The following is a 23135-nucleotide window of genomic DNA, read 5'->3' on the forward strand; positions in this document are numbered from 1 at the left end:
CAGGAGGTCGTGGGTTCTATCCAGACCCTGACGCCTAATGCTGCTGTTGTATATTTGGAGTTTGCAAGGTCTCTCTCTCTCCCCCTGTGGTCGCGAGGAATTTTCTCCGGTCTTTCCCTCTACATGAAGAATCAACATCACGCGTTTAGAGTTTGTCTGCCACCAATGTCCACGTGATGATAGAGGCGCCACTTCGTTGAGCTATCATTTGTGTAGCCAGGTCGCTTCTTTAAAAAAAAGCGCCGTGTAGTTCCAGTGGGCCTTACCTGATAAAAATAAATAAGTTTTTGTAGTTTAACTTCAATAAGGTGTGCGACAGAATAATAACATCGCGGGCAGACGGCATTTGTCGTATTAGGGGCCGTCCATAAATGACGTCACGCGATTTTGGACGAGTTTTGACCCCCCTCGTCACACGGCGTCACAAAAAGTCAGACCCCCCCCCTCAAATATGACGTCACAAAGCTCTGCCCCCCCCCCCCCCTTTTAAACCCATATTTCCTTTTTGAAAATAAAACATGCTTCAAATCGCTTTAAAGTATCGTCATTGTAGTGCGTATTTAATGTGGCGCTGCACTTTGATGTTGTAGGAGAAAACATTTATTTAAAAGTATATTTAAGTAGAACGTGTTGTCACTGTTACAACGCTGTGGGGGATCACGATATAATTTTCTCCGATACCAAGGTTCTTTGCAAACCCACGGGTTTTTATCAGAGATTTGTTCATGAAGCAATTCAGATCTACAAACACAGACACAATTTCAACCGAGAGGATGGTTTCAAATTAAGCAACCATTGGAAAGATGTTCTCAATCGAACTAAACATTAAACTAATTTCAATGGTACAGTATATTTTTCAAGTAGTGGTACCCCAAACTTTCGCAGCTCTTATAAATTCCCTTTTCACACCATCAATAGGTAAACTCCCCCCCCCCCCCCGCGCCAAACGGCACGTACACCACCTCTTTCCTAAAATCCGCTAATCAAATGCTAATTTTTATGCTAATTTCTTTGTCAGAACACCTTGTTTGCTCGCACACAGTTTAAAGGTCCGCTGTCTGAGCGTGGTTGTGTTTCGCTAAATTCTCCTGTTTGATGAGTACTAGGTGCCTCGGTGAATGTATATGCTCTGACTTTAACATAGCTATTTCTGTGACCAGTTACAAGCTAATCACTCAGCTATTTCAATGCTAAATTCTATGCTAATTCCTTTGTCAAGGGGTACCTCTGCGGATGTGTATACTTTAACTTAGCTATTTCAATGAGCCATTTCAATGCAAAATTATATGCTAATTCCTTTGTCAAGGCGCTTTGTTTCTTCTCACACAGCTTAAAGGTCGTGATCTAAGCGTAGCTTCTCCCACTCCAGCGCTGTCCTCCAGACAGTCTCGTCCCTTCACCTGATGAAGGCCGCTTGAGTTGTGGCCGAAACGTCGTGATAATTTTGTTATTTTATTTTCACCTACGTGACTTTACCCAATATAACCAAAGCGTATAGAACGTGTTGTCTATGTTTATTTAAAGTTGCGCATTTTGATGTGACGTCACATTTCTCAACCCCCCCCCCCCCCTCGTCACACATCGTCACAAATGTCTGACCCCCCCCCCCCCCCTAGGTGCGTGACGTCTTTATGTACGGCCCCTTTTGCAACGTTTACCAAACAACCATGTTAGGCACCGCTTCAAACAACTCGGCGTACACAGGGCGACCAAAAGTTTGCCAGCAACGCGCTTGCTGGCAAATAACCGCGGACCCTAACGGCTGCGGGTGAAACTCGGTCGAAGGAGGGTTGCGCAATCGTCTCCCCGCAGTGCAAATTTCTATGGCTAGGTCAATGTTTTTCTTATGGCGAAGTCGATGTTTTTCTATGGCTAGGTCAATGTTTTTCTTATGGCGAAGTCGATGTTTTTCTATGCCTAGGTCAATGTTTTTATTATGGCGAAGTCGATGTTTTTCTACGGCTAGGTCAATGTTTTTCTACGGCTAGGTCAATGTTTTTCTATGGCTAGGTCAATGTTTTTCTATGGCTAGGTCAATGTTTTTCTTATGGCGAAGTCGATGTTTTTCTATGGCTAGGTCAATGTTTTTCTATGGCTAGGTCAATGTTTTCCTATGGCTAGATCAATGTTTTTCTATGGCTAGGTCAATGTTTTTCTATGGCTAGGTCAATGTTTTTCTATGGCTAGGTCAATGTTTTTCTTATGGCGAAGTCGATGTGTTTCTATGGCTAGGTCAATGTTTTTCTATGGCTAGGTCAATGTTTTTCTATGGCTAGGTCGATGTTTTTCTTATTGCTAGGTCAATGTTTTTCTTATGGCGAAGTCGATGTTTTTCTATGGCTAGGTCAATGTTTTTCTTATGGCGAGGACGATGTTTTCCGTGACACAGTCCACTCGGATGTTTACACAATGACGCGAGTCCGACGTTTCGCGCGTGAAGCCAGCGTCGCCGTGCACAGCGAGGATTTACACACACACACTGTGGACTGTACCCTGCACTCTCACGCGTACCACGTGGTCTAGTCAACGTGGGCAACGTTGGGCCGACGTTGACCACGTGGTTAAGACGCACGACGGCACAGAGAGGGCACGCACAAGGAACACAAAGACAAAGATCCCCCGTGTAGGCTGTAACAGACTGCAGGGGCAAGTGCTGTTAGCGAGCAGCACCTACGAAGGCCGGCACGGCACACGAGAGGGGGTGACTGGCAAGCAACCACGCCCGGCCGCCTTTGTCTCCCCAGTGGCGATGTTGACTGCACACCGCAACAGGGGGACTAATTTGAGGCTGAGTCGACCTAGGGGAGGGAGGCCTGTACACGCACACATTCCAACCTCGCCTGTTCAAACGAGCTCGCAGCAAATGTAGTCCGCCCACTTCCCCGTGAGGGGAGGAGCGCGGGCAGGAACAGGGGACGGGCCGGTGCACCTAGCCTGGCACCCGGAAACCAGAAGACGCTCGCGCATCTCGCGCTCGCTCTCAATCTTCAGTTAGGGGCGACGGCTCCTCGCCTGCCTCGACTCCGTCTCTCACCCAGCTCGCAACACCTCTCACCTGTCTCTCACCCAGCTCGCGACACCTCTCACCTGTCTCTCACCCAGCTCGCAACACCTCTCACCTGTCTCTCACCCAGCTCGCAACACCTCTCACCTGTCTCTCACCCAGCTCGCAACACCTTTCGCCTGTCTCTCACCCAGCTCGCAACACCTCTCACCTGCCTCTCACCCAGCTCGCAACACCTCTCACCTGTCTCTCACCCAGCTCGCAACACCTCTCACCCGTCTCTCACCCAGCTCGCAACACCGCTCACCCGTCTCTCACCTGCCTCTCACCTGCATCTCACCTCACCTGTCTCTCACCTCACCCGTCTCTCCCTCGTCACTCACCCGTCTCTCACCTCACCTGTCTCTTACCTCACCGACTCGCACCTGTCTCTTAACTCACCTGTCTCTCCCTCGTCACTCACCCGTCTCTCACCTGTCTCTCACCTGCCTCTCACCTGTCTCTCGCCTCACCCGTCTCTCCCCTCACCCGTCTCTCACCTCATCCTTCTCTCCCTCGTCACTCACCCGTCTCTCACCTCACCTCACCCGTCTCTCCCTCGTCTCTCACCTCACCCGTCTCTCACCTCACCCGTCTCTCCCCTCACCTGTCTCTCACCTCACCCGTCTCTCACCTCACCCTTCTCTTCCTCGTCACTCACCCGTCTCTCACCTCACCCGTCTCTCCCCTCACCTGTCTCTCACCTCTCCCGTCTCTCACCTCACCCTTCTCTTCCTCGTCACTCACCCGTCACTCACCTCACCCGTCTCTCACCTCACCCGTCTCTCACCCACCTCCTCACCTCCAAGCCGCACCTCGTCTCGTCTACCGCGATGGCGCGACAGTGAGTAGTGTCCCTGGGATCCGTGACTCGAGTCGATCGAACACGATCAGATTTTATAACATTAGATCGAATGTGATTGGATCGGATTTTATTAAATACTGTAGTATTGGATATGATCAGATCGGTTAGTAATGTATCGGATATAATGAGATGAGAATAATGTATTTCTACTGGAGGAATCTGATGAGTTTTAAAAGCAATGTCCAGATCAGGTCGGGGTGGAAGGGGTTGTTGGTTTACCAAGGCTGGAGGAGCCCGGTACCCCCTCGATAGGGGGGGTAAGGGATCAAGGGGACAGGGAGTAAGGGATAATAAGTACAGGGGTGTGGAATGAGGGGGATAGGGGATCTTGTAACGGGGTCGCTACGCGCGTGGGGTCCGTGTGGGTTTGAACCGACTGTGTGTGGATTGTATCGCTTGTCAGTGTAGACTGTAGAGTTTTAGACAGTCATGGTAGACTTGTTTGAACTGTGAGTATCGACTGTGGTCTCACTAGCTTGCATTGTAAGTGTAGCCTGTAGCTTGGACTGTATCGCTTCATTATCGTGGTAAGAAAACACGTGGAGCCACCCGCCTGGACGTGATTGATAATTATGAATCCACCTGCCATTCCACCAAATCGTCGACTCCACCACCAGGTTTTATTCCAACCAGGCCACAATCCATCCAATCTAGAACCCATTCTTTCCCAGGCTCCACTCTATACCAGGCCCCTATTCCGTACAATACTCTGTAACAGTACAATGTGAACTTTAAACATTGGTGGGGCACGGTCCTGCACTTGCTTGCTCGCTCGCTCGCTGAGTAACTTGGTGTAAAATTCAAGCGGAGGTGGAACCACCGCTCTGGTGGATCATGCCCAACGTGAGGGCAACGTTGGTTGGAGAATCGTTGGGCCAACTCTGTCCCAAAATCCCACGTCTAAACTGTGGGCATAACTTTTATTAAGGCCACTCGCGTTACACAAGTAACGACATTCGGGCCATAGGGCAAAGAGGGTTCACAAATTGGGGGTGAACCTGACGATCCCTGCGCAGCGAGAAGGCCTTCTGCACCCTGGTCATCTGCGCAGGATCTTGGTCATTATGCTCCGGTGGTCGGTGAGACCTGTTGGCTCCCCAGGGGTGTTCCTCTGCCACGACGCCACGAGCCTCACACTTTGCCTGTCGCGCGGCTGGCTGGGCGGAGTTTTTCAGACTTCCGCCACAGATTTCCACCGTCCACTTGGGTCACAAGCAAACGGCGAGTGAATGTACAATGACACATTTCTGGTTGCCGACTACAAGCTACACCCGTCAGACGAGACCTCGACAATGGCACCTCCTCACCCGCACCACCACCACCACCGTCCCACAACCTCCCCACCAAATGCGTGAGAACTGTACCGCTGCTGGCGAACAAAAGTGTAAACAACGCGGACGTCCAGAATGATAAAAATAACAACCTCATTCGAGAACCCAAACATCATCGTACGCCTCATGGCTTTGACAGTCCTCTTCCTCGAAGACACTGAAGTCACCCATCAACCGCATCAGAACATCAACAGCAGGCCCATGCACGCATCCACCTCCGTCTAGTGTGGAACATTAAAGGCAAGCCACGGTGTTGTGATTGCGGCCGTGCAAGAAAAACTATGGATCTATATAGTAAACCATGTCGAGCTGCTGGGCTGTGTTTTTTTTCCGGAATCAGAATCTTTTTGTATATCCCAGAGGAAATCCAATGAGCTATGAAGCTCTTTTTTCTTTTTACAAATGTCCAGGAGGGGTGGGCCAGCAAGTTACAACAACAAACAATACGACACGGTAGGAGTGCAAAGCAGAGTAAGAAAAGGTAAGCAAGTCACAAAAGTAAAGTTTGCCAGTACAAATATCACAAGTACATAATTTCCTGCCGATGTTACAACACCAAATGCAAACTCGGGCAATGGCAACAAAAATAACACTAGTTGCACGCCACACCCAAAACAACGCGCACAGTCCCCTCTAATAAAATAGCACGTTCAAATGTCTCGAACTGTGTTAAACAGCCTCACAACCACGTCTCTTTCCTCCTCTTCCCCCCTCATCGCTCAGAATCCCGCCTCTCATTGTAACGTTTCCCAAGGTCGTATTATAACCTTACTCGAATGAAGAAACGTGCTATCTCTTATCTCTATTACAACTTCGACGGCTATGTTTATTCCCGAACATTTAGACTTCCTTTGCGTTGGTGGGGGTGGCATTTGGACCTTTGCTCAGCAAATGTGTAAACAGAAAAAAAAATCCACCCATCTGGCTCTCCATGCGAGAGAAGTGTTCTCATTCTCAGCTCTCTCGCTCTTGTTCGGTTGAATCACGTCGGTGCCTGGTGTTACGGTCCCGCCGTACATATGTCTCCACCCTTCGTCCCTTTAGAGTCACCACCTCTGTGTGATATCCAATCCCCTGGAGCCATTGACAACATCGCTGCCAGCGGGGCAATAACAAATCTGTTTGCACGAGATAATATCAATCTGTCGAGCGACGGCTGTAACCAAACAGTAAATAAAATAATAAAACGCAAGCTGCCAAGCCGGTTCACCAAGTGAGCACCGCTTCATTTGTTCCGTGATTCGCCTGGAAACGCGCCAACGGATTTACATAGAGACTCACAGACTTACGCAGGAGCTTACAGATGTACACACCGACACGTCGACTTGAAACAACTAAAGAGATAGCTCGTTGCGTACGTATGTACGATTAACTTTATTCGCACCGTACGTAGCCAACCTTGCTAATCAGAGGTGTGACACCGAGACCTGTAGATTTGCATAGAGACCCACGCACGGAGTTAAGTAGTCCCATAGACTTACATTGAGGTCAATGTTCTTACATAGTGAGCCATAGACCTACACATATCCGTATATTTTTTTGTGATTGCCCATAGACTCAATAAAATCTATATACTTGCGTAGACTTACACAGAAACCCACAGGCTTATAGGAAACTTATGCAATAAATAAAAACAGTACACAATATACAGCTTGGATGAAGGCCTCCCCATGTATGCGTTGCTCGTGGGGGTTATTTGACCATACTTTATAATGCGAGCCAATAAGTTCGGCTCATGCTGTAGACGCTGTGAAAACAGAGCATCGCAACAGGAGAACGCGTCACAAGTTGTTCTGAACACGCGTAGATTTACCAACGCATCAGGGTGGGCTGCTCACAAACGGCAGGACGACTACATGTTCAACCCAAGAGCGTTTCATGTCTGCCACTCAGAAGACTTTTCCGATTCACTTATGAAGCTATTTTTCACGTATGTCCAGCTGCTGCTGGCAAGCAGTTTGCTGCTTCTGCTACAGCAGCTACAACTGCTGCGCCTACTGGTGCGTGTGTGCGTGCCGCCTGGGTCCCCTGCTGCAGGTGGTTTCATCAGGAGCTGGATGGGCCCACGGCGGGGGAGCTCCTCATGACGTTCGGGGACGAGGGCAGCTTCCTGGTGCGACGCAGCGCCACCAATTATGATGACTACGTCCTCTGTGTCAGGTGCACATGCACGTACAACGTCACACAGGCAGGTGGTTTGTGTGTGTGGGTCTTGCGTGCGTGTCTATGTGGACAGCGGTCGTGCAGCGGTTAGCGCGATGCGCTACGAACCCGGGGACCGGAGTTCTATTCCCGCTCACGGCCAACACCGGTGACGATCATCTGAACCGGTCCTGGGCCTCCCCGAGGTCGACTCGGCCTCAAATTAGTATGCTGCGATGTGTAAATTTCACCACTCGGGAGACAAAGGTGGCAGGGAGTGGTGCTGGCCACCCACCCCCTCGTGTGCCATGCCGGCCTTCATTGTTGCTCGCTCACAGCAACTTGCCGCCAAAGTCTGCGAAGGCGACACGGGGGGTCTAATTTGTCCTTTGCCTTTGTAGGCAGGGGGATCAGGTGCACCACATCAAGATCCAGCACACGGGCGACGTCTTCGACCTGTACGGTGGTGAGAAGTTCGCGGTGCTCGGCGAGCTCGTGCAGTTCTACACCGAGAACCGGGGCCTCCTGTGCCTCAAGGAGGGGGGCGACCCGGTAGGCCACGGGGGAGTAGGAACGTGGGCTGAGAGGATAAAGGGCCGCAGGGGCGTGGGGTGGGGAGGTGTGGGGGTGTGGGGCATAGGATGGGAGAGCGTGGAAGCACAGAGATGTAGGGGCATGGGGTGGGAGGGCATGAGGGCATGGGATGGAGGGTGGAAGAGTCACGGGCCATGGGTGGAAGAGGAAATGTGAGCATGGGACAGGAGGGCGTAGGGATATGGGGACGTGACATGGGGGATGACGTAATAACCGAGTTCGATCCCGATCCTGTCATCTGTTTATTTGGAGTTTGCAAGTTTCTCCACCGTGGTCGTGTGGATTTTTCTCTGGTTCCTTGGGGTTTTCCCTCCAAATCTAGAAACAACACGCGTTTAGAGTATTTGGCTGCTATACATTTCCACATAATAAGCCAATTTCGTTGAGCTATCATTTGTGGCCAGGTCGCTTCTGAAAAAGAGCTACATAGCTCGGTGGGCCTTACCTGGTAAAATAAAAATAGCTTGGCTATAGATTATAGCTTAGCTAACTCAAGGGCTTCCTCTTCCTCCTGTTCTTTCTTCTGCGCCCCCTCCTCCACGTCGTGCACAGATTTTGCTCAATAAGCCACTGCCATGCAGGGAGCCGACGTTCAATCGCTGGTTCCACGGCACGCTGCGCGCCACGGAGGCCGAGAAGCTGCTGCTGGCGCCTCGCGTCTCTGCCGGCTCCTTCCTGGCGCGCGAGAGCGCGAGCAAACCCGGGCAGCTCGCGCTCACGGTGCGATCCCAGGACGGCGTCGATGGCAAAAGAGGGCTGCCCGTGATCATCCACGTCCACGTTGAATTCAAGGTGATTGGGGGGGCGGTTGGCAGTTCGCGATGGGAAGCACACTGCCTGTGCAGTGGTAATGGCAAGGTGGTGAGCGGGACAGCGAGTTAGGGACATGAGTATGAATCTGAATTTCCGTTTTGCCTTTTTTTATTTACAAGCTTTTTATTAACTCACTCTGTCTGTTGTTGTTGTCGTTGTATCCTCAAATCTTGTAACTCAATTTTAACCGACTTCCCAATGTGGTATCCACTGCAAACTTGGTATTCTTATGTCTTACTGATGACAATACTATATTCTATCATAAAAAAAAAAAACATTTAAAAACATTATTTTTTATATGTTATGTTTTGGCTTGGCTCTAATTGTCCACGGTAAACTGACGTTGGCTGTAAATGATCACGGTCCCTTACGTTATGGCAAGCTTCGGGGCCACTTCCTGGAGTCGTGGAGTTCTTCCATTATTAGTACGGTACATTTAAAAAATTTTTAACGTTTTTTTAAATATTAATTATGGTGGTCATTATCCCTGTAGCGGCGTACCGGTTAATAACTTGGACTGGCAATCCAGAGGTGGATGGTTCGAGAAGAGAGTTTTCAAGCTGAGTCGTGATGACGAATCAAATCAATAATAAATCTTAATACGTCGTACTCAGATTGTAAATGTTGCCTTGGCTCTCTCTGCTGTACTAGTGACGAATTGGCATGTTCTGTTTACGTGACAATCTTTACTAGTTGGCTGTGCCGGGTGGTGGTGGGTTTTAGCGACATATATTTACGCGATCTAACCCAAAAAAACCTCATGGATATCACAATAAATTATTTATTTATCTAGAAGATCCACATTATTGAGTCGTGGGACACTTTTTCAGCAGGGTCCTGCATTGTTTTTTTTTATTTTAAGATGTTTTCAGCCAATTAACGACGAGGATATATTATACGTGTGTGAGGGAACCAGGGTACCCGGAGCAAACCCACGTGCAAAAGGGGACAACACGCTATCCCCGTAGAGATGGACAGATCGCAATTACCGTATTTTCCTGCATATAACCCGCAGACGCATATACCCCGCAAAAATAGCGTTTTGTGTAAAACAAATTTCAGATAGCCCGCACCTCCATATACCCCGCATGCATTAATATATTTAACGTCGTTACCACAGCTTAATTCCATCATATTAATACGAAGTTTACATTTGTAATACATTCCACTATCAATTGTTAACATTTAAATCATAACGTGCACAAAGAAAACAAACTAACCGAAAACGAGTGACCTTAAAGCAGTGAATAAGTAACAAAAGTAAATATCCAATAAATAAGTAACACATAACTGGTAGATAAGTAAGCACAGTACATGTACAGTTTTAGCACTGGTAGATTGCGCACTGCGCAGATAACAACGGCGCTTTGGTGACGCCGTTGCCTCGCCCCCAACCCCCACCTCTCTCCCCCCCCCAGCTGCCCCACCCCCCAACCCCCACCTCTCTCTCCCCCCCAGCTGCCCCACCCCCCAACCCCCACCTCTCTCTCCCCCCAGCTGCCCCACCCCCCAACCCCCACCTCTCTCTCCCCCCAGCTGCCCCACCCCCCAACCCCCACCTCTCTCCCCCAGCTGCCCCAACCCCCACCTCTCTCTCCCCCCAGCTGCCCCACCCCCCCAACCCCCACCTCTCTCTCCCCCCAGCTGCCCCACCCCCCAACCCCCACCTCTCTCTCCCCCCAGCTGCCCAACCCCCCACCTCTCTCTCCCCCCCAGCTGCCCAACCCCCACCTCTCTCTCCCCCCACAGCTGCCCCACCCCCCAACCCCCACCTCTCTCTCCCCCCAGCTGCCCCACCCCCCCAACCCCCCACCTCTCTCTCCCCCCAGCTCTCCCGTCGCCGGTAAACAGTGCGCGCACTTCCAACATTGTCATTTAATTGCACAAACAGATCATTTAAAACGTGATAACATATTCAATTTTAGTGTGAGTGGTTTATTCAGCAGTGCTTTAGTCAAAGGTAAGTGTTGCATAGTGGATAGCCCTACCATGAGAAAATGTAACGCGTCATGACATGTCACACGTGTAAGATATTTTTGGGATAGCCCGCACCTCCATATACCCCGCAGGGTCTTGTTTTGTTTGTAAAAAGTGGTATACCCCGCGGGTTATATGCGGGAAAATGCGGTAGTCCACTTGCTGTAACTGCCTTCTCTTGGCGAGCCGGGGTATCGCACCTTGGGAAGGGAGTTTCACAAAATGTGTGCGATCCACCAACTCTCGCTGCCTCCACAGTGCTGGATTACAGATGTGATGAGGGTGATGAATCGGTGCTGTGTTGGGTCGATAGGCGTGGGACGTAGCTGTGAGCACCAGTCGCCCGTCCCACGGGAGTGGTCACATCCACACTGTGTACCTGGGTGCAGGAGGAGCGCTACAGCATCGGGGACGGAAAGGACTTCGATTCCCTCGAGCAGTTGGTGGATTTCTACCGCAGCCACCCCATCACGGCGCACACCAAAAGCCACCCCAACCATGAGTTCATCTTCACAAAGGTCTTCTCCTGATCTCCTGCTCTCTTGATCTCATGGCCTCCTAGTTTCCTGGTCTCGCTCTCTGCCATTCTTCCCATCTCTTGATGCCCCTGGCTCTCTTAGCCCCGACTCACAAACTCCCTTCCCCCCTCCCATGCACCACAGCCGCTCTGCACATTGAGGCCTAGACGGCTTGGACCTCCTGGTGTTTCTAATCTTCTGGTCTCCCAGCATCTCGTGTCTCGGTCTCGCTGTCTCCTGATCCCCCGCCCACACCTGACAGCCACTCTGCACGTCAAGCCTGCTGGCCGCTGAGCTCCCTGCTCGCGTGCAGGAGCTCGAGCGGAGCAGGCACGGGGGCTCGCAGAATCCCCGGGAGAGGTCCTATGGATCTGTGGGAAAGCGGTCGGCCTCCTACACCAACGGCTTCGGCCTGGAGTATGAGGTGAGGCCCGGAGCACCGCCTTCCCAACCACCTATGGCCACAGCCATCGGTCAGATCTCATGACCTCCAAGAATGATGATGATGATAATGTTTATGATGATGATTATAGTGGTCAAGGCGATGTTGACGTTTGTGATAGCAATAATGAAGTTTGTGGTGAAAATTATGGTGTTAATGATAGCGAACATGATGGTGATGACATCGATTGTGATGATAATGATAATATTGACTGTGGTAGTGATGATGGGTTTGATGGCAATGATAGCGATGAGAGTGATGGTGCGTGTTTGTGAACAGTGCACTCACCTGAACAAACAATTATCTTGGTTCCACCCCCCCCTATTCCCACTGACGGCCGTGAACCCCACTGACCCTCTGATGTTCCCTTGGTGACCCTGTGACCCCTGGTGACTCCCATCAGACCTTGCAGCTCAATGAACATGCGGAGTTGACCAGAAACGCAGGGCAAGACCCATGTAACAAGGGCAAGAACCGCTTCAAGAACATCCTGCCATGTGCGTGCAACATCCATTCTAGCAACTTGTCTAATGCAACACTGCCACTGGAAGTACCATCACTAGAGACTTTGTCACGAGCGGCATCGTTTCTAGCAAGATATACACCAACCTTTGTCAATATCACATAATATCGTTCCTAGCAACATCGTCACGAGCGGTGTTATCACTTTTTTTGTCACAAGCAACGTCATCCATCACGACGTTATCACGGGCAACATTTTCACAAGCAATTTCGTCACGAGCTATACCTATAGCAACATTGTCACAAGCAACATTATCAACATCAACACCGTCACTAACAACATAATCTGCAGCAATGTTATGAGCAACATAATATCATGTCTGTTTGTGTCAATTCGGCCTAAGATGAGTACCTGGTGCGGTGTGCAAACATCAGCACTGGGAAGACAAAGGCGGCTGGGCGTTGTTCTGGCCACACCACCCCCTCGTGCGCCATACCGGGCGCCCTCTAACAGCACTTGCCCCAACAGTCTGTTGAAGGCTATGTGGGTGATATTTGCCTTTGTGTGTGTGCGTGTCGGATGCCTTTAGTCGACAAAACACGCGTGGTGCTGAAAGGAGACCAAGACTACATCAACGCAAATTATATCGTGGTGAGCCGGGGAGACAAGGACAGGGGTCTGGGAGGGGTCTTCCCCTGGGGTATGAGCCGGGCTAGCGTTAGCGATTGGGATTGGGTTGGGACTTGTGGTAGGGTTAGGGCTAGCTATTGGCATAGTCATCGGGCGAGCCATAGGGATAGGGGCTCGCGATATGGGTAGAGACATGGTTAGAGTCAGTGTTAGTGTTATTAGTGTTATTGCCAGTGATAGGGTTAGTGCTAGTGATAGGATTGCAGTGAGTGTTAAGACTGATGTGGTTGTGCTAGTGATAGGGTTGCAGTTAGTGTTGGCTCTGATGGGGTTAGTACAAGGAATCGGGCTCGCAGTATTAGTAGTAGACAGTTCTAATGCCGCAGCTGCTCGAATCTGAACATCATCATCGACGATCATCGTCTTTCCTTCCCACGCACGACCAGACTGATCCGCCCGGCCGTGCGTGCAACGTCCGACATCTCATTCAACGTTTCCATTCGCATCTTCCCTTCCCTTGCCGCCCTCCTCCCTGCGCCCGACTCCGCCACCCCTACCTCACTCCCCCGGGGGCGAAGGTGAAGACGGGGGACACAGTGCCCCCGTGCCGTTACATCGCCACGCAGGGCTGCCTGCAGAGCACCGTGGCCGACCTGTGGAGTATGGTCCTACAGGAGCGTTCCCGCATCATCGTCATGGCAACACAGGAGGTGGAGAGAGGCAAGGTGAGGTGCTGCCCCCCTCCCTCGGTCGCCACGGCAACCAGACCGGGGTTTGTTTTCCGTACCGCTATTCTCCTCCCACGATTTTGTCGCGCTTACTCTATTGGCGCCGTGTCCCGAGACGAAAGGATCCATTTGATACCACGGCAGAGCAATGCAAGCTACCTCCGTGTTAGAGATCAGGCCCATGGAAATGGATATCACAGAGCTACCTCTGAGATCACTTGTTGATGCCCGAGGTAAATTTCGTCGACTTCACTCTGGCGCGACCTTGACACTCAAACGTTCCCGACCTCGGCAAAGCCCCTCCGCCCACCCAGCCCACCCAGCCGGTAATCTAGCACCGTGGAGGCAGCGAGGTTTGGTGGATCACCGCGCAAATGTTGCGAAACTCTCTTTCCGTGGACGTTAAGGAGGAGCCATCCCCTGGCTCACCAGGAGAACGTGTTACAGCAAAGTGCGAACGAAGATTGTGCCTTCTGTACGGGATAGCGTGTTACTCCCTCACATGTGTGGGTTTCTTTTCTGGGTGCTCCGGTTTCCTTCCACATGTATAAACGACTCAATTGGCTGATGACACCTCAATACATAGAGGACTGCAGAGCTACGGGGAGGGTGGAATTTGATTCCAGCTCACCGCGTGGCAGCCTTTCTCTCGCGCCCTCCGAGTCGTTCTCTCTCTCGGGGAGGGTGAGCGGACAGCCGTGTGACAGTGACGCGTTTATGAGTCTAAATCCGTATTTTATCATTTGGGGGAAATATTTGCGGGGGGGTGGGGGATGGCATGTTTTTGGTCAGAGAGAGCCAAGGTGGACAAGGGCTCTCCTCCGCACTTCGTGGCTCTCTCCCTTTCTCACCCTCTTCCCCCCTCTGTCACCGTCCCCACTCCGGCCCTGCCCCGCGCAGAACAAATGCTTCCGCTACTGGCCGGAGGTGGGCTCCCACCGGCAGTTTGGCCGCGTGATCGTGCGGTGCGACGAGGAGCGGTTGAGCAGCCACTTCACCGTGCGGGTGCTGCATGTCACCGTGGTCGGCCGCGTGAGTCCACGCACGCGCGCACACCTCGGACTCGCCCCCCCCCCCCCTCTCCTCCCTCTCTCTCTGTCTCGCCCCCGTACGAAGACTCGGTGTGAATTCCGTTATAGGAGCTGGCGATGGCCGAACAAAGACCTCGGAGATCGGTTAAATCACGAGTCTAAATAAATACAGTACGCCTGCATAGTGAAATGTAACTTTTGTTTTTTTACACACCCCATCAGCCACACGCGCGGCCTTCTGGGAGTGCATGATTTCAGCGGCATTGGTTCAACACAAGCGAACTCTGGGCCAGTTTTGACATTCGGTGCTTCATCGGCAGAGTCATGCTTTCATGACCCAGTGCAGATTATTTTGCCAGACGTTAGATATGGGCACTGGTTTCATGGAAAATGATGTAATACATAACTCAAAATTATAATATAATTTGCGTTGCGGAGAATGAAAGCTATCACAAGTCTACTCTCTACTGCGCTATGAAGAAGGGCCGTTGCCCGAAACGTCACCTTTTGTATTTTTTTCCCGTTAAGGATGCACGCAGTTATTATTGATGAATGTGTTGAGGTTTCTGTTTGTTAATTGTGCTTATGCACTACTGCCAACGCAGCAGCAGCAAGCAGCCGCACCAAATCATTTGTTTACTCTCTGGATAATGAGATTTTGTGGGTTATAACGTTTTTCAGGGCACCGTTGAAAATGTCAACACAAGTCGGAACATTTCAGTGTCCAATCGCGTGAATGCAGCTGATCTCAGACGCGAGATGGAGAGGGAACTTTCATTAAATCCAACAGTGGTGGCCGGTGATTAATCATGCGGCTGGGCATGGAAGCCTCTGTGGGTGGGGGGTTGGGGGGAAGGAGGGGGGCTGGGGGCTGTATGCAATTTACATTCAGTTAAACGCGTCGACTTTCGCGACCAATATTATCCATAATAAAGGTTTATTTTGGGTTAGATCGCGTAAATATAAATGAATTTCGTACTTGAATTGTAAATGTTGTGGGTTTACTCTCCAACTCACCGGTGTGCTGAAGTCGTAACTAATTGGCACGTTTTGTTACGTGACAAACCTTACTAATTATCTGTGTCGGGTCGTGGTGGGTTTAACGACACATGTATATTAAGGCGGTCGAACCCAAAATAAACCTTATTATGATTCTACATTCTGTAAGTAAGCCTGACTCTAATTAGGTCTCCATATCGTGAAGAGAGAATCCTTGCCTGTAAAATTATGGCTGTGCACGAGCATTTATTCAAGTAATAGACCCGACCCTGCTGATGAGACACGAAATGTCCAGGCCGGTCCAGAGAGTATTTTTTTTGTATTAAACCAATGCTGTTGAAAAAAGAAACACTCCCAGAAGGCCGTGCGCCCAATGGGTTATGTAAAATATAACTTATTTTTTATGTGGAGAGACATATGTGTCGACAGGTGCGTATTGACTAGCTTATTTATTGTATTTCGTTATTTTTATTCTCCACAATGAGACGTATGATTATTGCAAGTTATAATGAGCAGGTTTGTACCGTTATGGTTTATTTACATTTGCCGGTATTGACGAGTGGGGCCCGGCCTCTCTGTCTGTGCCGATGAGGCGCCGATGAGGCGCCGCTGAGTCGCGATACCGTATCGAGATTTCCGCCGGTGGTGGTGTCCTGTGTCCCGCCTGTGTCCACGCAGTCCGGTCAGGGCCACGAGGTTTACCAGTTCCAGTTCAAGGCCTGGCCAGACCACGACATCCCGGAGGACCCCCGGATGGTGCTGCGATTCCTGGACGAGGTCAACAAGGTTCAGAGTGCGGTGCCGGATTCCGGACCCATCATCGTGCACTGCAGGTGACTAATTGATAATGACAAAGGCAATAACATGTTGTGGCAATGGTGATGATGGTGGTGATGATTACACTGCACCAGTGCTTGGCTCTCTGTGCGAGTCTATTTGGCTCTGTGCAAGTGTAAGGGTTTCTATGTGAGCATCGTGCGTCCCTCTGCGAGGGACTAATTTATCATTGTAATACAAAGGCGGCAACGTGTGGTGGTGATGATGATGATTATACTGCACCAGTGCTGGGCTCCACCAGACCGGTCCTCCTGGGGGAGCCGCGTGGGCTGATTGTGCCCGTCTGCTGGAGGAAGCAAGCGCTCGACTTGGGCAGGGGCAGCGCTCGCCCCTTCCTCTCGCCCGCTCGTGTCTGGCCAGCCGCGACCATCGAAACGTGTCCCCGCCGAAGCCTAACGTTCGCGGGGACGCCGTTTCTCTCCTCCCAGTGCGGGCATCGGAAGAACGGGGACCCTCATCGTCATCGACGCCCTCAAGGAGCAGATCAAGCAGCAAGGTGGGGAGGCACAATGCCGTTTTATTATTGTTATTATTACGTTACGTATTATTACGTTACGTATTATTACGTTACGTATTATTACGTTACGTATTATTACGTTACGTATTATCTGCTTAATAGAGCCATGGGCTGGTTTGTAATAGAGGCATCTCCACTCTGCCATGTCAGTGCTCCCTTCTACAGACCCCTTGTTCAATTGAGTCTTCATCCTATCAATTGAGGCACGATCGAATTAATTCAACCATGAGCCATGGTCATATTAAAATTATCCATGATTCATTTATTGATCAGAGATTTAGATAATAGAGCCCTGTTCCATTCAATGAACTCATGATCCTGTTAACCAAGCCATGGTTCAATTAAGTAAGTCATGATCCGTTCAATCAAGTATTAATCCTGTAAATCGACTCTAGATCAACTTCATTGAACTGGGCCATGATCCAGATAATCCCGTCAATCGAGTCACCAGCCCTTCAAATAACGATCCTTTGTATCGCACCATGATGCTGTAAATCGCACCTTGACCAATTTAACTGGACTATAGGCCCAATATCAAACACCCCCTAAAATGCAAGCTGTATTTCTTTGCCCTTCCTGTGCCCCCCATCCCCACTCCCCCTGTATCCCCCTCCTCACTCCCACAGGGCTGAATTGTGAACTGGACATCCCTAAGACGATCCAGGACATGCGGAGTCAGAGGTCGGGGATGGTGCAGACTGAGGCGCAGTATGCATTCGTGTACAAGTGCCTGGAGGTGTTCGTGCAGGACGAGGTGGCAAGTCGCACGGCATTGTCGCACGGCACATGGAGACGTCCGTGCTGCTTGTATCGTCCGTTTTTAGTTTTCTGAATCAATAAAAGGATGTCTCTGAATCGATTTAGATTTCAATCGATACACTCATGCGTTGTCACACGTCTTGTGACACGCGATGATATTTGATGTAGCCAGGAGCGAGGTCGCCATCTCCTGGCTTTTAGCCGGCGGACGATGTCAGTACGGCAAGTGGGACTAATTTTCATCTGTACGGGGATTGAGTGTTATCCAACTTCGCAATGCGTGGGTTTTCTATGGGTGCATGAACACGTGAATGGAGTTGGCCAAACATCCCGTCGTAGGATCACAGAGCTTGGGCAATTATTGGCGGCGGTTCTTGCTACCTCCTTGCTTGTCTGCAGTTTCCTATGTCTCTGAATCGTGTTGTCTTTTGAGACTGAACGAAAAATTGTGCACGTTATAAAGTCTAACTTATTGCTATTAGCAGCAGAAGAAGAAGAGACCACCCCGTGAGTGGTGGCCGAGTGATTGCGTCGGCAGGAGGCCCTGTGACTGTCTCCCACCGCTGTCTTCTCCACAGAATCAGAAGCTGGAGGGAGAGGGAACTGAGCAAAAGGAGGAGAAAAAGTGAGAGCCTAAATTTACTCATTAAGGCACGCTAGTAACGGTGTAATAATTCGAGGTGGATCGATACGCGCCACTGACTCGGCACTGAGCCTGCCGTTTGGTCACTGAGAGCGTCCCCATCAACAAGGCAGCGCCAGTCAGAGTTGGCGCTGCGTTGTTGATGGGGAGAGAACTGCCGACTCGAAACTGACCGCGGATTTTTGTCCATATTGTTGTGGGTGTCTCTTAGTCACCCACAACAACACCTACAGTGGTTGCTGTGCTCCTGGGTAAGAGGGATCAGGGGAGCAGACGGGTGCAAGAGGATCAGGGGGGAGAATGAGGGATTAGGGAATCAGAGGTAGCAGGAGGCTGGGTGACCTTGATTCTGTGTGTGTATGTTTGTCTTTTGTGTGAACTCAGGCTGAATTCCTTTCCCATCTATGAGAACATAAAGCCTGAAAAGTTCAGCATATCCTTGTGCTGACAGGACCATGGGACACCAGCTCACCCCTCATCGAGTGACCCCTTGCCTACTGACCCCTCAGACTTATTCCTCTAACTTTTGACACCTCACCTACTTTACCAGTCACCAGTTGACCCCACGGACTACCCTTCTCCTCCCCCCCGACAAGACTTGTCTCATGAGTGATGACAATTTCAGTCTTGGAACGTTGTGCCAAGTCTCTCGCTCGGTCTCACGCTGGCTCACCTCGGGTTTGCCTCAGGATGAGATGGGAAGCCTAGAGATCGCTTGAGCCGACAATGGGCGATTTTAATTTTTACATATTATTTTTTACTTTAACACTTTCCGAATGAAGTTAATCATTTGTGCATTAGCTCTGTTTGTCCAAAATGTACGGGGCCCCACGATAACTCTCGTAAAGGAGATCAGATATGAACAAAACTTTAGTGTAAAGTTGTATTGGTATTAGGGACTTGCGCTGGAGAAAACCAGTGGAATTGACCTAAGGGGTTGCCCAAAAACTTGGGATACGCAAAATTACTGCTCAGTGAACATGTAACGTTGGGGCCAACGTTGGAATGTTTACCTGATATTTACAAACATGCAAACGCGATTGGCCCTGACAGCTACTGTTTGGCAAATCGGTGGATGTTGGTCAGCCTCGTAGGATGGGGATGGGTCAAATAATTCATTGTCCCTCATGGGAATGGCCATCAAAGTGGATTTTGAGTCACACCTTCCCAGTAAAAATTGAACGTTAGGCCACTGTTGGACCAAACGTTCCAACCAAATGTCAACGTTGGACATGTTTACTGGGTCGCTCTCCAAGGTGGGTTTCAGATCTCCTTTCAACACTGCAAAATGCCGTGTTGCAAGATTGTGATTTGAATTCAGTGTGGAATTTGACTAAAAAGTTGTGAATTATTTATGACAAGGGCAGGGAATTTCCTCGCCATACAGCCAATGGGAAATGGAGCAGCCCCTGATTTAATTCGTTGATTACGTTAAACGCAATTCACGTGTGTTTATGAAGTGGTCACCCAGCGTGGCAGTTGACAGGATGGGGCAAGTTCATTAAATCCACCTCCCATCGCCTCTGTCCACACAGAAGTGTGAACGGGTACAAATGCAATCGATTGGCTGATCGCGTGTCGCGGGGTAAAGTGTTGGGTGCTGCCACCTCTGGCCAGCGTGGAAGAGTAGGCCAAAATTGCCTCTGGAGGGGCTACCGAGAGCTCCTGACAGCAGTGGCTTGAACGAGCAATTGCAGGGCTGCTCCTTTTCCTTTTTTATTTTTTTAAAGTTCACAAACAGTAAGTTAATATGCACGTTAAGTGACGGTAATAATGAAATACGCTTGTAAAAGTAAAAATGTTAATATATCAGATAATCACAACATATTTCTAATAATTATTACAGTTTTGATTTAAAGCTTTCGTGACTGCAGGGATTCATATTCTTGGTTCCTTCGGTAAAGTCACGTAGAAGGGAACCAAGAATATAATTATTACAGTGTTAGATTTTGTTAATACTATGTAATATTTTACGTAATTTTTATAAAGTACAATGAAATATCAAATATGTATAATGTTATAGCCAAATTCAAATAAATATATTATTTAAATAAACGCAGTATAACTGTTTTGAAACTAAAGTATACTAAACTATGTTCATCTTACCAGGTAAGGCCCACTGAGCTATATAGCTCTCTTTCAGAAGCGACCTGGCGACAAATGAAAGCTCAACTAAGTGGCTTATCATTTGGGAGAAGGCAGTAGAGCAAGTTGATTAATCTGCATCTGTTTCCATCTGGACAGGGTTTGAGTTGCCCTCTCTTCCACGCATGGTTTTTTTTCTGGGTGCTCGAGTTCCTCCTACATGCATAATAAACTAAACTCATTAATTGTCTGAAAACATCTTAAAATAAATGCCCAATGGAGCAGGACGCTCTTGAAAAAGAGTACTGTAGTTGGTAATCAGTCTGGCGTTCCTGGTTAAAATAAGTTATTTGTTTTTTATATGATTGAACTAATGCGTCGGTTTCCGTGGATGTGCTGCTGTGTTGCCGGGTTGTGCCGGGTGTGCTTTCAGCGTGATGTTAGATATTTTGCTGAATTCCTGCAGAAGCAAAACGTCGGACATCGTCCCGAAAAACGTTCAGTACAACCTGGAGAGCTACGTTTAATTAGTTGTGGGCTCTATAAATGCCAGCGTGGTCTTCATTTCAAAGGCAAAAATGTACCCAAGGTACAATTTTGTCCATGTTAACTGCCGATGTAGCTGGATTGCTAGTGTTATATTGTTATATGCATTTTATTCGTACAAATAGAAATAGCCTACATTTTGCTTGGGCCTTTCAGCATTCCAATTTTGCTCATAAACCAAATCAGCTGTGGCGCATTTGCCCACGTGACGTAACAATTTTATGTGAGTGGCTCTGTCGATAGATGGTGGAGGGTTGTGCTGTAGTTAAAAACTGACATACCGTCACGATCGAAACCCAAAAGAAACCAATTACGAATGGATTGCTCGTGCGCCCATGCAGAACTAAACTGCTTTGTGACCTCGTGTGACGAAACCTCACGAGACCACCACAGCTCACGTGCATTGTCTTGCGTAGCCCCCCACAACCCCCGAGAGGCGCACACAGAATGTCTCTGATCCAGGTGCGTGCCCCACATATAGAGGAGCAAGGTACATTGTTGTACTCAACGTATGCGCTGCCACGCTTCACCAACCCGCAACGTACTGGCGATGTGGTCAAATAACCACCGTGTGGTATGCAGGGGGCAACCTGAATCTAGGTTTTCAGTGAATTGACAAATGATCCTGTACAATCATGCATTGGTTTTTTTTAATGTCATGCCATAAGCACTTAAATTTGAAGGGATATTAGTGAAATAATCTTGAAAGAGAAAAATATGAGAAATCAACATTGTTAACGAAAGGAAAGTCTACGTTAAAGGCAGGAGGCAATGTTTAAAACCATTTGCATAAACCCTCGTTAATTGGCTGCAGACATCGCCATGCATGCTACGCCGCCTGTGTGTGTTGCGGCTCGCGAAGCGTGTGATGCAGTCGCGTAAATGAGCGCTGCTATATATAGATATACAAAGGTAATCTTATTAACTCGATAATATTTTGCATTCACGTCATTACCCAAGTGATGAATTGAGTTTCTTGCAGAAAACCTTTTGAGAGAGGGAGGAGCCAGATGTTTTGCATTGCTCACAGCCTCGCTTGTTGTGTCTGCTGACAATGTTGTTGTTGGTTGTGTTGATGTTTGTGTTCATGTACACGCTTATCGTCACTTCGTGTGAGTCTTGTGGTAATGGTGTTGATTCCACGCTAAGGTGAGTCGTGGGAAGTACAGTCCTGCTCTGTGTGATTTTTAAAAAATAAAACACATGTCTGCGCGTCTCTGCCTCGTTCACTGGATTTCCATTTGGGATTTTTCTTTGCTACTGTTTTTTTTGCTGTAATTAAAGGTTGGGGGGTGGAAATGAATCTGACATTTAGACATATCAACAATTATTTGCTGATGCTGCTGTTGCGTTGGCAGAGGTAAATGATCACAAAAAACACACAGCAACTCAACACATTCGCCGTGGACTTTCAAAAAAGAATAATATATTGTACGAGGCGACGTTCTGCAAATGGCCCTGCCTCACATCACGTCAGAAACAGAATACTGTATACTGGAGGAATCCGGTGAGTTATAAAGCTATTTTTTTACAGATGTCCAGTAACATAGCAGCCAGAGAGGTAGAGTCAAACATATCTACCTGATTAACTGGTAGGGGTTTAGTATGCTACACTTCGTAGAAAATAATATACGCATTTAGTTGTTGTGGGAAGGAAACCGGAAAGCCCAGACACAACCCACCACGTATACTCTGTGGGCCAGGTGATAACTCAAACCTCTGCCCATTTATTTATTCAACAATCAATTTCTGTGCTGCCATCTCTTGGCCACCAATGTAACTTGCACCCCATGCTGACGGTTCAAACACGATGCCGTCTGGTCCTGGTCATGCCTTTACGCTCTGACCATATCCACCACCCAACCTGCCCCGCGCCTCATGCCCCCTGATTCCGACCATTCCCCATGCCCCCACGCCACGTGTACTGACTGTGCCCCTTGCATGTCCTACGCGCCCTGTCTGTGTGCTAACCATGCTCCCGTGCCCCTTTCCTCGACCATGTCCATTCCCCATGGGCAATCCGCGTCCTGCCGATACTCCATACCCTGGCAACGAGCCATGCCCCGTGCATGCCCTGTAGCCTGTTGATGCATTGATCATACTCCGTGCCCCGCCCATGCGCCATGCCACATTCATGCCCATCAGTGACCGACCCATGCGCGCCATGCCCCG

At 49.3% G+C, this 23135-nt stretch overlaps 1 protein-coding gene across 2 annotated transcripts; it reads left to right on the forward strand.

Moving 5' to 3' along the window:
• The first annotated feature begins 1755 nt into the window (after nucleotides 1-1755).
• On the forward strand, nucleotides 1756-22179 carry LOC116946883 (tyrosine-protein phosphatase non-receptor type 11-like). Of its 2 annotated transcripts, none has more exons than XM_076070250.1 (15): nucleotides 1756-3887; nucleotides 7277-7399; nucleotides 7783-7933; nucleotides 8528-8767; nucleotides 11155-11283; nucleotides 11546-11707; nucleotides 12129-12222; nucleotides 12778-12839; nucleotides 13397-13543; nucleotides 14447-14578; nucleotides 16255-16409; nucleotides 16842-16909; nucleotides 17557-17687; nucleotides 18268-18314; nucleotides 18717-22179. In XM_076070250.1, exons 1-15 carry the CDS (start codon nucleotides 3877-3879, stop codon nucleotides 18778-18780), a joined length of 1716 nt encoding a protein of 571 aa, XP_075926365.1. In that variant the 5' UTR covers nucleotides 1756-3876; the 3' UTR covers nucleotides 18781-22179. The 2 variants fall into 2 exon arrangements, with proteins under 2 accessions (XP_075926365.1, XP_032818008.1); XM_032962117.2 differs by having other exon boundaries at nucleotides 2846-3887; nucleotides 17557-17684.
• Nucleotides 22180-23135: the final 956 nt, after the last annotated feature.

The sequence above is a fragment of the Petromyzon marinus genome, chromosome 28 (assembly GCF_048934315.1).
Source record: "Petromyzon marinus isolate PM22_M1 ecotype Great Lakes invasive population chromosome 28, UKy_Petmar_22M1.pri1.0, whole genome shotgun sequence".
Lineage (NCBI taxonomy): Eukaryota > Metazoa > Chordata > Hyperoartia > Petromyzontiformes > Petromyzontidae > Petromyzon > Petromyzon marinus.